The following is a 14,900-nucleotide window of genomic DNA, read 5'->3' as shown; positions in this document are numbered from 1 at the left end:
CATCATAATACTTCTGTCAAAGACCATCAATTAGTTGTATGATTTCTTGATTATAATGACTATGGACAGTAATATAGACCAACTAAGAATTTGTGTGTGACGTTGCACTCAATATGTTTATGGAAATATGCTTATGAGTGTAAATATAATATAACTAGAATATACTTTATGCAAAAGGTCTCTTATAAGGTATCATTACAAAGCTTATAATTACTGAGTGTGTTCATCCTATTTGTATGAATGTATCATTCTTGTATCTGAAGCTAGAAATATGAAGTATTACTCTGAACTCCTATTGTAACTATGCAAAGTATGGGCCATTAATGGTGGCTTGGAATCTTGATGGCTTCCATTAACCAAGACAATTGGTTGTAAATGGCTCCGTTTACTTGTAAGCCTTCCTGTGTTCCTGTGAGTCAGTTAACTTGTAAACCTTCCTGTGAGTCAGGCCGGAAAGAGTGGAGAATAGGGGTCTTACAGGACATGTGACCAGGTCACCTGGTACTGGAATCCATCTTAAACCTGGTGCTTTTCCATTTAGAAGGAGGGGTGGGAACCCAGAGAGACAAAGGATTCCCGCCTTGTGCCAAAGCTAAAAAAGGGGGTGGAGCAGGACAAGGGAGATCAAAGTCATATGGAATCCCCTGCTTTTCACCTAAGATGCCTGCTGGAACTAGCAAGGTCTGTATCAAGGGAAAGGGTTGGGCCCAGACTAGGAAGGAGTCTAGTCTGTGAAAGGTTTCAGAGTAGCAGCCGTGTTAGTCTGTATTCACAAAAAGAAAAGGAGTACTTGTGGCACCTTAGAGACTAACAAATTTATTTGAGCATAAGCTTTCGTGAGCTACAGCTCACTTCATCGGAGTCTGTGAAAGAAGCTTATTGGAACATCTCTGAGGGTGAGATTTACCTGTATTCAGTTTCTTAATGTATTAGGCTTAGACTTGCATGTTTTTGTTTTATTTTGCTGTTATTACTTGGAACCACTTAAATCCTACTTTTTATATTTAATACAATCACTTTTTCTTATTAATTAACCCAGAGTAAGTAATTACTACCTGGGGGAGCAAACAGCTGAGCATATCTCTCTATCAGTGTTATAGAGGGTGGACAATTTATGCGTTTACCCTGTATACACTTTATACAGAGTAAAACGGATTCATTTGGGGTTTGGATCCCATTGGGAGCTGGGTGTCTGCGTGCTAGAGACAGGATCACTTGCTAAGCCGTTTTCAGTTAAGTCTGCAGCTTTGGGGACATGGGTCAGCCTCTGGGTCTGTGTTGCAGCAGATTAGTGTATCTGGCTCAATAAGACAAGGTTCTGAAGGCCCAAACTGGCAAAGAAAACGGGCTCTGAGGTAGTCTCACCCCATCAGGTGACAGTCCCAAGGGGGTCATTGTGACTGAACCTGTCACAATGTGGAAGGGAAAGGCTAATACAAAAGCATCCTCTGAAGTGTGACAGACTAAATCAATACATACTTTCTATATTCCATGAAAATTTCAGATTATGGCTAAATGGCAAATAATTTTGTGATCTTTGGCAAATATCAGTTAATTGTGCCTTCTTCAATTATTCTCTTTTTTTTCTGGTATATATTCACTCCTCCACAGTGAGGAAAGTAAACAATAACTTATTTCATCTTCCACATAAAGGCACTGATTCAGCAAAACACTGAGTATATGCTCAATTTTAAGCATATGCTTAAATTCTATTGACTTCAAAGTAAAGTAAAGCATATGTGTGTAGGGTTTTTTTTGGGGGGGGGAGAACAGGACTTGTGTGCTAAACTGGCACCTTAGTTATTTAATGAAAAATCCCTTTTTTGTGAAAGTTTACTTCGCTTTTGTCCTTATTGCTCTTTGCTTCAGATCCAAGGGGACTTAAACCCAGAAAAGATTGAACAGGATATGATGGACAAGCTGCCACTGGTGGAACTTCTTCAATTCCCCCTTCCTCCACCTGGAAACAACACTAAACGCTTGGCCAGAATTCATGAGCTCATGCATTATTGCACCAATGGTAAATAGATTTTTTTTATTAATATTATTTCATTCTTTGTTGAGGTAGTTGGAACCCACTTTTTTGGGGCCACTGTCTCAATTTACCCAACTAAGACCTTCACTGTATCAGCCAATATCTACTACCTTTGTAGATACTACCAATATCTACTATACTTGTGTCCATCCTAACCTACCATGGAGTTTGGCCTAACACCAAACCAGAATTTCATGGTTATTAGCAGACTAGGTTACACTGCATGTTAGAGACTATGAGATTGACAACTAGGCATTAGCAGCATGTCAGGACTCACACAAGCATATAAACTCTGTATTAAGTTGGGACAAGAATATCAGTCACACAAATTACTAGTTCTGGTTCTAGTGCACAGAACAAATATTGGGAACCACTGAGCTATATAATGTATTTGTTTACAAAGAACCTTTTGATTGAGAAAAGAGATTTGTCTTGGATTGGGAGGATTACTTGGGAGAAAAAACATGGTTTTCTCATTGTGTTTTCTTTGAGTTGCCCATGTTAATAGTACTGTAGTATTTACAATAATCACATTTTCTGTTTGTCATGATAAGGTCACTTCTCCATCAAGAATTGTCTCTGCAATTCCTCATTCTTGTAATGTGTGTACCTAGTTGGTGCACACTGTAAAACAGTTAGAAGGGCTACATAAATGCCGTCTAGTGAGTCTGAATGTTCAGTCTAAAGGTACAGTTAGTAATAAGTATCCAAACCCCTTCAATTCCTTTTTTACTGTCATAAGTAGGGCCCTACCAAATTCATAGTCCATTTTGGTCAATTTCACGCTCATATGATTTTTAAAATACCTGTGGTAAATTTCATGATTTCAGCTATTTAAATCTGAAATTTCATGGTGTTATAATTGTAGTGGTCCTAACCCTAAAAGGAGGTCGGGGGGGGGGGGGGGGAGGGTTCCGCAAGGTTATTGTAGGGGAGGTTGTGGTACAGCTACCTTTTCTTCTGTGCTGCTGCAGGCGGCGGCTGCCTTCAGAGCTGGGCAGCTGGAGAGCTACGGCTGCTGGCCGGGTTCCCAGCTCTGAAGGCAGAGTCGCTGTCAGCAGCAGCACAGAAGTAAGGATAGCATGGTATGGTATTGCCACCCTTACTTCTGCACTGCTGCCTGCAGAGCTGGGCCCTCAGTCAGTCACCACCACACTCTGACCGCCCAGCTCTGAAGGCAGCAGAGCAGAAGCAAGGGTGGCATGGTATGGTATTGCTAACCTTACTTCTGCGCAATACCACAATCCCCCCTAAAATAACCTTGTGACCCCCTCTGCCACTCCCTTTTGGGTCAGGATCCCCAATTTGAGAAATTGTGGTCTCCCCTGTGAAATCTGTGTAGTGTGCGGTAAAAGCACACAAAAGACCAGATTTCACGGTCTGTGACACATTTTTCATGGCTGTGAATTTGGTAGGGTCGTAGTCATAAGACACATGTCTTATAACATATCTGACCACCATCTGATCAGTCCATTGATCATTACTGAAATTACCATCACCGTTAGCCCCCTTGTTGGCAGCCTTAATAGCAATGCCAAGGACAATATACCTGGTCAGTCTTCTATTTACCTTTCACTGAAATGTAAGGACAATTTCTGTGGATGGTTTTAATTCTCTTCCAGAACTCTTGAGTTGGGCTGAAGTAGAAAGAGCCTTCAAAGTGTTTACTTTTGAAAGCCTGCGGCTGACTGGGGTGGATGACTCTGGCCTCCTGGAAGGCTCAGGGTTGATGCTTGGAGGTGATTATGAAGTATCTTATATCCCATGGGATAATCCAGCCAGGTTTGCAAGACATCTGAGACAACTATTGATGGTGGAAAACCTGTCTGATGAGAAAACTCCCAATGGCTCAGGTAACAGGGCATCTATCAGCATTATATCTAAAGAATTTAAACATACTATTCACTAGAATCGTTTTCTTTTACATTAATTCAGAATTATTTGTTATTACTTGGATGTGATGATTCTCCTGTTTTAGGAACCATTCAGTCATCAAGTACTCTATATTCCATTCATCCATTCATCAAGTAGGAATACTGGATAATGACATAAACTGGGCATTTTGTATGATAATTAAATAGTTTATTTAAACAAGTCTTTAAAAGTAGTATCTATGTAAAAGAGCTCTGCATAGCAGATATTAGAAAACTATTTTATAGCTTCTGATATAAAAGTGTATTTTAGAGAAATTAAACATTGAAATCATGCTATTAAACAGTTGTTTTAAACATATTTATACAACACACTGTAATATAGGATTTGGCAACTGTTTCAAAGTTTCACTCTTCTTAAGTGTTTCAGAAATGCTATTCATAAAGTGTATAAAACACTGCCTTTTATCTTGTAACTAAAATAGTAATTCTGTACTATTTATGTAACTAAAATAGTAATTCTGAAACTTTGATAATAGCAGTGGGTATATACAAATGATTATAAGCAATAAAATGAAAAGAATGTAATTTACTACTTGGAACTGAATATGGACAGATTACATTTTAGCTACAATAGTCGCTCTGCAATTTCTGACAATGGGCCAAATCTTAACCTCATAGAAGTATGTTTATGCCAGGGGTTCTCAAACTTCATTGCACCACGATCCCCTTCTGATAACAAAAATTACTACGGGACCTCAGGACGGGGGACCGAAGCCTGAGCCCGCCCAAGCCCCACCACCCTGGTAGGGGCGGGAGGGGCCAAAGCCCCACTGCCTCAGGCCAGGAAGCCAAAGCCAAAGCTCAAGGGCTTCAGCCCCAGGCAGGGGCCTGTAACCTGAGCCCCACCACCCAGGGCTGAAGCCTTCGGGCTTGGACTTGGGCTTTGGCCCTGGGCCCCAGCAAGTCTAAGCCAGCCCTGGCAACCCCATTAAAATGGGGTTGCAACCCGCTTTGGGTTCCCAACCCACAGTTTGAGAACCACTGGTTTATGCGAATAACCAGGGCCGTCCTTAAGATTTATGGGGCCCAACGCAGTATTATTAAACTGGTCCCCTTATGCCCGACAGCAGTCCGGGCTCGCAGCCCGGGAGGGAGGGGAAAGGACGAGGCAGCAAAGGATACCGAGACACCCGGCCCACCTCACGGTGGTGGAGAGTCACAGTTCCCCACAGGGACCCCCGTACCCTGTCCCTCACACAGAATGCACGGCGCCAGAGCATTCAGGTCTGAGAATACGGACCCTGCCTACGGAGACTGCAGTGTGCACTGGGTGTGCGGGAGCCAACCCACTCTTACCTGCTGTCATGGGCAGTGGGTGAAGCTGCCGCTTGGGGAGGCTAGCTCCCCAGCCCACGTGTTCTGCCTGTGGCCCTACCCATACTTCATTCCTGCTCTGCCTCAAGCCCTGCCCCACTCTCCCCAGGCCCCACCCTCTCCCCACCGTCTCTCTCCTCTCTTCCCTCCCCCACCTTGCTCACTGCTTTCCAGCCAAATACCTGAACCCAAATGAAGCAAATGACATTTGAAAAAAACACTCTTCTGCAATTTCTTTCTAAAGAAAATGGAGCATGGTTTCCACTGCATGCCAGATGGTGAAGACTGGACATGCAGAAGGTACCTAATTAAAAGCACTAAATTTGGGAATAAAAAATGTCAGTCACAGGTTTTTTGATATGCTCTGAAGTTTGTCAGAGATTTATTTGCAAAAACTTTGTAGTAAGGGCGAGTCAGCTGTCTTGCTGAATACAACATTAAATATTATGGAATACATGATGCAGCTCTTCTCTGTTTTACATTTTCTTAATCAGTATTTCTAAGCTGATTTTATATTTTAAATGTACTCTTAAGCCTTTGTAAAGTAATCATTCCAGATTACTACATATTTAACTCACTTAAATAAAGACATTATTTTAAATTAATCAGTCACAGAGGTTTAGTTTGTTCATAACAATGTTCATTGCTTTTAGAAAAAGGGAACACTAATTTACTTTGTGTGATCTCCATAACAAAAGACACGTTTATGAAATTTCACCAACTTTAAAAAAATATGTATCCAAAGATTTTAGGTATAACAAAGGATTTTATATCTTACGAGGTACTGATTTTGCTGGAGCGTTCTCTTAAAACTAGTTCATCAGATAGTCAGAAGTAAAGAAAGGGAAACTCTGTGTCCAGCTATCTGGCAGGAAAGGAGTGTTGTCCCTTTAAGGGCTCTCTTCAACAGGGGGATGAAGGGAGAAAGGGATAAACAGAAAGGACAGGAAGACTTTGGAAGCAAATTTTTTTTTACTATAGTAATTAAAATTGAAATGTGTATTTTAGGAAAGGGTGGTCTTTTAAAGGCTTTATTTAAAAAACTATATGTCTGAAGATCCAAGCATTTAAGGCTAAAGACGATTGTGCATCTAAAAATCTATGCAAGGATTTTTTAGAGATGTGCTTTTGTAATCTTCACCAACTCACCAATGAAATATTTTTAAAGCAAATTTTAAACTAAGGTCCTGTAGACTAACATGTTCTGAGTAAATATTACAGTAATGCACAACTGTTTTTGGCAGTAAATTCAGAAACTGACAGTATATACCTGGGGGTTGGCAAATGCCTGTGAAATGGCTTCATTACCACTTGAATGGCCCTTTAACAATTTCAATGTTGTGCTAATAGGTCTGGCAGGCTGGAAGGCTTTTTCAATTTTAAGTTAGTAGATCCCCTCTGGAGTAAGAGTCACCAGGCTGCAGCAGCTAGCTGTGGAAGCCTGCAGGAAGGGTCAGAACAGGGATAGGCAGAGCCGGGAGAGTGGACACTAAGACCCAATTTTCAGGTGCCCTACACAGCTGTGTATGCTACTTATGCCTAAAGACAGCCCTGCCAATGACCAATGCAGACTAGACTAAATCCTAATCCCACTGATGTCAGTGGGATTAGGATTTAACCCAGTCTGCACTGGTTGTTGGTGTAAACATTTTCAGAACATCTGTACAGATCAATCAGGAAAGGCATCTCAAGAATATCAATATGTATACATCTGGTAGCATTCTGCTTCCACTACGCAGCTGGAATAGTGAACTCTGGCCCTGAATCAGCAAGGTATTTAAGCATGTGCCTAACTTTAGAATTCAAGTAGTCCCAGTAAAGTCAATGCACATGCATAATTACCTTGCTGAATCAAGAAAAGGAGTACTTGTGGCACTTTAGAGACTAACAAATTTATCTGAGTGAGCTGTAGCTCACGAAAGCTTATGCTCAAATAAATTTGTTAGTCTCTAAGGTGCCACAAGTCCTCCTTTTCTTTTTGCGGATACAGACTAACACGGCTGCTACTCTGAAACTTACTGAATCAGGCTCCCATGAAGTACAATGCCTGTTCAGTCTTAGCAGCTGTATTAGTGACCAGAGAGTGAAAGCCAAAATCAGAGGTGATGTGTAAAGTACTGTAAATTAGATCAATTAGACTCAGGGTATATCTAAACTACAAACTTTAGCCATTGCAAGATATGTCGGCATGAAGATGCCGTGGTCATTTCGCTTGTGCGCGTGCATCATTGGTGCAGTCCAAGGCCAGCATCAGCAGTACCACCGCTATGGACCCCGCACCAGGGCCTAGTCGGGAGGTAAAGAAGAACGCACATAAGCATGGCAGTAAGTCTTCCTCTAAGCTAAGAAGGGAGAGACCCCTTCCATGAGTTCCAGTCATGGGGATGAAGCAGACCCTAAAGCGCACAAATACAAAAAGAAGCTACATAAATCAATGGATATACCAGGACTGAGTGCGGATTTGCACACACAGTCAACATCGTCATCCCTCAGAACCAGAGAGCCATCCGTTCCAGGAGAGATCATGGCTCTGGTTCCGGGGACTGAGAAATTGCCCTTGATTCTTGGGAGGTCAGGAAAAGCCCTATAACTCCAGGAAGTGTTTGCCTGGAAAAGCCATGGTCCCCATGCCTTCTAGGGCCCTTTACTTCCAGGGAGACACTATATACGGCACCAGACACACCACATCTGAAGCACTCTTCACCCCCACTCTGGCAGTATACACACTTCCACCCGCTCCGACAGTACTGCTGATGGAACAGGTCTCCGAGTTTTCATCTTCGGAGGACTCAGATGAGGATCAGGGACTGTCTATCCCTTCCTGCCACTATAAGTACCAACAGAGGCCTTCTACATCATGGCAGTATCCTCCCTTCCAGCTGCCGCAGAGCCACTGATTTCCTGTGCCATGGGGCCCTCCTCAGCACCCATCGGATCCATCCTGCTGGCCCTATTGGGGATCCTAGCCCCAGTACCCTCCCTCGGAACCCATCCATTCCATCAAGGAGGTTTCACCTATTTCACCATCTCGGGTGCCTTAGAGTAGACACTCTGAACCAGTAATGGAAGGTGAGCCACTCAGACTGGCTCCGACAATACCACGGGAACAGGAGAGATACCCATCATCCTCTCCTGATGTGGCAGTGGCTTCAACATCCCTCCCTCCCATCTCCTGCTGACTACCGCCAATTCCAGGATCTCTTGCATAGACTGCCTAGAGAGCTTCACATTCCCCTGGAGAAGATCCAAGATACTCAGCATAAGCTGCTGGATATACTTCACTCATCGGGGCCAAGCACAGTTGCTCTCCCAATCAACGATGCCATCATCGAGCCAGCTCGCACAGTTTGGCATACCTTGGCTACATGTATGCTTACCTCAAAGGGGCAGAAAAAAGATACTATGTACCAGCCAAGGACTCTGAGTACATAGGACTCTCGCACTCACCTCCCAGTTCACTTGTGGCCCAGGCAGCAATGGAACAGGTAAGGCAACAGTATCCATACTCCACCCCATCTGACAGGAAGGGAAAGATACTGGACCTTTTAGGCTGCAAAATCTTCTCTTCAGCCAGCCTTCAATTCAGGATTTCAAATTATCAGGCATTATTTGCAAGACCCAATTTCCTGAATTACAGCAAATTGGAGGACTTGTTGAGAAACTGACACAACTGGACCAGGTCCACTTCTAGTCAATAACTGAGGAGGGGAAGCTGGTAGTGATGCCCTTGCTCCAATCAGCAGTAGATGCAGCAGAAACCTCATCATGTTCAATGGCTACAGGCATTGTCATAAGGAGACAGTTGTCGCTCCATTCCTCTGGTTTTCCCAGGGAGGTACAAAATATTATCAAAGACCTCCCTTTTAATGAATACTGTCTTTTCAACCAGAAAACGGTCTATTCCCTCCATACCCTCAAGGATTCAAGAGCTACTCTTCCTTGGGTATTTACACACTGGCATCGAAACAAATTCTACTGCCTGCAGCCCACACAGCATTACAGAACCTCCCAGTTTTTCCATCATCAGCCTTATGAACCATCAAGGAAGTGTCAGATAACTCAAAGATCACATCCTCCAGGACCACCCTCACAGTCTTCTTCCTCCCAAATGCAACCCCCCACAGAAGAGGTATTTCTGAGGAACCCCAGAGTGATGTCAACCATCTTGCCTGCTGCCACACAACCACCCCACCCACTTCAGGGGTCATCTAGCACTCTTTTTAAGAGCTTGGAGTGCAATAACAACAGACAAATGGGTGGTAAATGTCATCCACTATGGCTATATGATTGAGTTTATTATGCTACCTCATCCACAACCCTCTCCCCGATCCCTTTTCAGGGACCACCCTCATAACAGCATCCTCACCCTGGAGGTGGACTCCTTACTACAAAGAGGTGCGATAGAGTGGGTTCCTCCGGACTATCAACGGATAGGATTTGATTCAGCTTACTTCCTGATACCAAAATGAAGGGTTGGTGGAGACCAATCCTGGATCTCCATTGTCTCAATCACTTCATCTGCAAACCCGGTTCATATGGTCACCTTAACAGCCATCATCCTGTCATTAGAAGAAGGCATGTGGTTTACGGCTTTTGATATACAGGATGTTTATTTTCACATAGACATCCATCTGGCTCACAGATGGTTACTGAGGTTTAAAATAGGCCCTCAGCACTTTCAGTACAGGGTCCTGCCATTTGGACTCACCATTGCTCCCTTCACCAAAGTTTTCTCTGTCATGGCAGCCTACCTCAAGCGTTATGGGGTCCTTGTATTCTCCTATCTTGACAACTGGCTCCTAGTAGCACAGACCAGAGAAAAAGCCTGGATTTCAACCTCCATGTTGCTCAGACTCCTTTCCTCCCTCAGGGTCAGCATAAATGTCAAAAATCAACTTTGGACCCCACACGGTTCCTAGACTTTATAGGGGCCTCCATCAGCTCAGTCACAGCATGAGCATACAAACCAAGGGACAGATTCCAGTCTCTGTAGAAACTCGTAGCTTGAGTGTAGTGAAGCACAGTGGCCTCCCTCTGAGCCTGATGGAAAGGAATCGCCCCATGCCTCCTCCCCCCAGTGGATGGAGCCAAGCCAGCCTTGCCCCTCTCACCAGAAGCAGAGGGGCAGGACAGGAAGTATAAAAGGCAAGCCCTCCAGCTCAGTTGGGCCAGAGCCAGTGAAGCAGGCAGATGTCCCTGCCTTGCTGCTGAACTCCTGCCCAGTGACCGAGCGATGCAGCGCCATGTCCCCAGAGGAGACTGGCTGTAGAGAGGTGTTGCTGGGACTGCTATCTGCTGTTTACCCTGAAGAGATTGAGGACGCATGAACTACGGAGTCATGCCAAGGAAGGGCGGTACAAAGTAGTCCAGGGGAACCAGACATTAGTCCAGTTGTGTTGTGAGGAAACAAGTCATCATGTTTTGGTGACTTTCCCACTGACCCCTTGGTGGGATCACCCAACACTGCTAGGGCCGGGGGCAGGGACACGGTGGAGTAGTCCACGGTGAGCCTGGCTCTACCTGCCCCCCGTCACCAACCCAACCCCTGAGAAGGTGGATTACTTACCCTAGGCCAGCAGGCCTGTGCCTTGTTTTTGGCTTGCCCCAGCCAGAAAGCTATGGGCCCCAAGACTGTAACTGCTGTCTGCTCCTGCCTGAAAGCTGAAGCTAAAGACTGCTCCTTGCTCTGCCCTGCCGAGGGTCAGAGCCCCCAGATTGTGTCCATTGCTGTCTGCCCCATTGAGGAGGCTTTGGCTAAAGACTCCCTGTTACTCTGTCCTGCTCAGAGGGCCAGAGCTACAGATTAACTGCCCAGTCAGGTTATTGCCTGCTGTACCCTGACCAGAGGGCCAGAGCCCTAGCCCACTAATTGACTGTTTGTTGTTTGGCATAGTAAGGTAGAGTGGCCTCCCTACGAGCCTGATAGGGAGGGATGACCACATAACCACTACACTGAGCAGTCAACAGTCCTGTTCAGGCCAGGACTTGCCTATTCCTCCTTGGCCACGTGGCCTTGTGCACATACGTCACTGCCTTCACTTGCTTCCGCCTTCACTACCTCCAGATGTGGCTCCAGAGAGTTTACTAAACAGTATTCCATGCCATATACCTGATTCTGTTGGTTTCTCCTGAAGTACTCTTTTTCCTCCAGTGGTGGATAGACCCACAACAAGTGTGTTCGGGGGTCCCCTTTCTCCCATCCTCCACAGACAAAACAGTCATCACCGACGTGTCCCTCATAGGATGGGGAGCACACATGGGAGATAACATGAACACCTTGGGAATCCAGGATGCACATCAACATTCTGGAACTCAGGGCTGTAAAGAAGGCATGCCAAGCATTTCTCCCATCCATTCACTCCCATCATGTTCTTATGTCGGACAATGCCACCACCGTTTACTACATCAACAAACAAGGGGGCATGAAGTCAACTGTTTTGTGTGTGGAGGCGGTCAATCTATGGAATTGGTGCATTGCCCACAAGATCCTGTTATCTGCAACCTATCTTCTAGGGACTCAGAACATAACTGCAGAGTCACTCAGCTGACAATTCGTGACCAATCATGAGTGTGAATTCCATGACACCAAGGTAAGCAACATCTTCAACCAATGGGGGACTCCAACCAGAGACCTCTTCACCTCCCCAGCCAACAAGTGCAGCACGTACTGCTCCAGGAGAGGTATTGGTCCCCACTCACAAGGCGATGCCTTCATTCTCCACTGGTCAGACAAGATCAGCAACGCCTTCCCCCCTCTACCACTCCTGCCATGAGTTCTCCACAAGATCAGGTGGGAGAGAGCAACAGTCATCCTGATTGCCCCACTCGGACCCAGACAGTTCTGGTTTCCCAACTTTCTCCACATGTCAGCTCACCCTCCACTTCCCATCTCCTCTTTCCCTGAGCTACTGACTCAACAAAGCAGCAAGATTAGACATTCTGATCCACAGATACTTCATCTCAGAGCACGGTATTTGGATGGGCATCTTCTCTAGAACAGGCATGTTTATCAGAAATGCAAGACATCCTCTCAAGCAGCAGGAAGGAGTCTGACCGGACCAAGTGGAACTGCTTTGCCTCCTGAGCCCAAAAGAAAGGGCTTTCCCCAGAACAGGTGGAGATTCCCCTTCTTTTGAATGATCTCCTGTTCTTGAAGGCATTGGGTCTCTCCCTCAACTCTCCCAAGGACCATCTAGCAGCAGTTAGCACCTTCCACCCTCCACCCCACCTCCAATGGAAGGACACTCCACATTTATACACCTGTTGACTGCTATGTTTTGGAAGGGCCTCATCAGAACCTTCCCACCTGTACAACCTATTGTGCCCCAGTGGGATCTTAACCTAATTTCTGCTGGTACTAATGAAACAGCCCTTTGAGCTGCTAGCTTCCTGCTATATGTCCCTTTCCATGAAAGTCACCTTCCTTGGGGCTACCAGTTTGGCAAGAAGGGTAGGTTAACTTGGGGCCATGATGGCAGATCCGCCTTTCACCACTTTCCATAAGGATAAAGTCTCCCTGCGTCTACATCCCAAGTTTCTGCCAAAGGTTTTATAACAGTTTCATATCAAACTGTCCTCTAACCTGCTTTCTTTCTGACGCTTCACACCTTGGAATAGGAATGACAACTTCACTCCCTCAACAGCTGTCGGGCTTTGGCCTTCAACTTGCAGCAGACAAGACTGATCAGGAAATCTCCTAGATTGTTTATCACAATAGCCAAGAAGGTTAAGGTGCAGGCAGTCTCCACACAGAATCTCCAGTGGGGTGTATTACACTATGCTATCAGTTCTCGGGAGTGCCTCCATCCCCTGGAGTGAGGGCCCATTTCACGAGAGCCCAGGCTTCAACCACAGCCACTCTCTATGATATGCTACTTTGGGACATATGTAGAGCGGCCATGTGGAGTTCAATATGTATCTTTGCCATGCATTATGCCTTGGTGCAGGACTCTGCGAAGGATGCCTTAATTGGTGCAGCTGTCCTCCACTCAACCATTCCACCCTCATCTTTGCACCCTCCTCCAACTTAGGTACTGCTTGTTAATCGCTCTCAGTGGAATTCAATAGGGACCATCACTTGAAGAAGAAGAGGAGATTACTTACTTGTAACTCAAGATTCTTCAAGATGTGTGTTCTGTATCTGTATTCCACTTCCCGCCTTCCTTGCTCTTGACTGCAGATCTCTTGGATTTGCAGTGGAATAGAACTGGAGATGTGGTCAGTCCACCCACCCTTTAGCACCTCTGATGAAACTATGAGGTGAGCCAAGAGTGCATGTGCGGACCAACAGACACTACTACTTGAAAAATCTCCAGCTCCAGATGCATGGTGCACATGCATAAACCCTCAGTGTAATACAAATAGGGACCACACATCTCAAACAACCTCCAGTTAGAGATAAGTAACCTCCTCTTGCCATTGCAAATGTTGAAATGCCAGTAGTGATCCTGGGCGACCCAGCCTACCCCTTGGTCCCCTGGCTCATGAGGCTGTACGCTGGTCACCTTGACAGCACCAAGAAACGATTTAATTACCAGCTCAGCAGGCGAAGAACGACAGTTGAATGTGCTTTTGGTAGCTTTAAGGGATGCTGGCATTGTTTACTCACAAGATTGGATCTCAGTGAAAAAAATATCCCAATGGTTAAAGCTGCCTGCTGTGTCCTGCATAATATCTGTGAAGCAAAGGGGGGGGGGAATTGCTGCCGGGGTGGAGCGCAGAGGTGGAGTTGCTGTCTGCTGAGTTTGAACAGCCAGACACAAGGGCTATAAGAAGAGCTCAGTATGGAGCTATACAGCTCAGGGAAGCTTTAATAGCAAGCCACAGTAATGCATTGAGGTGTGCTCTACCTGGCCCTGCTGTTCTGAATTAAGAATTGTAGTTCTTGGTGTACATCTATAAATATAACACTGCCAATGCACCTATTAATTTTGTGGTGCCTGGTGTACATTTATGATTATTCTACTGTGTTTTTGTCACTGATCCTATGAGTTATGTCATGATGTACAATAGCAAGTTAGTCGGTGCTTTCAATATCACTAGGCACTCTGCAGAATATGTAGGGAACTAATAAAGATGAATTATTTTCCAACCAATAGAATTGTATTGAGTAACAAAAACGTTGCAGAAAATTCTGTGAATGTTAAAAGCAAATACATTAAAAACTTAATCGATTTATGAAACAGAGCTTAAGAAGGGGAAAGAACATTCATGTCCATTTTAGCTATACTTACAGCAACTGTGGCTCTCCCAGGTCAGTGTATGTGAAGCTTTGGTTGTCCTTACTGTCCCATGGTATAGAACAGTAGGGATAAGGATGTGGCTCCTGATGCTATATGGAATGTTGAGGGGGTTGTAGGGAGGTGCAAAATGGAGTCTCCATGGACTGCAAAGGGAGATGAGCCTGGGATTGTTGAGTCTGCAGCATCTGTGTTTGCTTCCAGAGAAGCCCCATTATGTCCTGGTGCATCTCCCTTTCCTTTTCCTCCTGTGACTCCTGTCTGCTCTTTCGTTCTCCATAAATCTGCAGTATTCACCCCCCAAACCTTCTGCTCATGGTCTAATGCAGCACTAGTTTGCAGGATCTTGCTGAACATGTCATCCTGAATCCTGTTCTT

At 45.1% G+C, this 14,900-nt stretch overlaps 1 protein-coding gene across 8 annotated transcripts in view; it reads left to right on the top strand.

Moving 5' to 3' along the window:
* SPAG17 (sperm associated antigen 17) overlaps nucleotides 1-14,900 on the top strand; it is a 307,771-nt gene that overhangs the window by 144,492 nt on the left and 148,379 nt on the right. For all 8 annotated transcript variants that reach the window (XM_073310318.1, XM_073310310.1, XM_073310300.1 and 5 more), the window contains exons 13-14: nucleotides 1,870-2,020; nucleotides 3,658-3,888. In XM_073310318.1, coding sequence (XP_073166419.1) covers nucleotides 1,870-2,020; nucleotides 3,658-3,888 — 382 coding nt within the window. The remainder of the gene's footprint in view (nucleotides 1-1,869; nucleotides 2,021-3,657; nucleotides 3,889-14,900) is intronic.

Source organism: Lepidochelys kempii, chromosome 1 (genome assembly GCF_965140265.1).
Source record: "Lepidochelys kempii isolate rLepKem1 chromosome 1, rLepKem1.hap2, whole genome shotgun sequence".
Taxonomy (NCBI): Eukaryota; Metazoa; Chordata; order Testudines; family Cheloniidae; genus Lepidochelys; species Lepidochelys kempii.
This window is presented reverse-complemented; position numbering and strand designations above follow the sequence as displayed.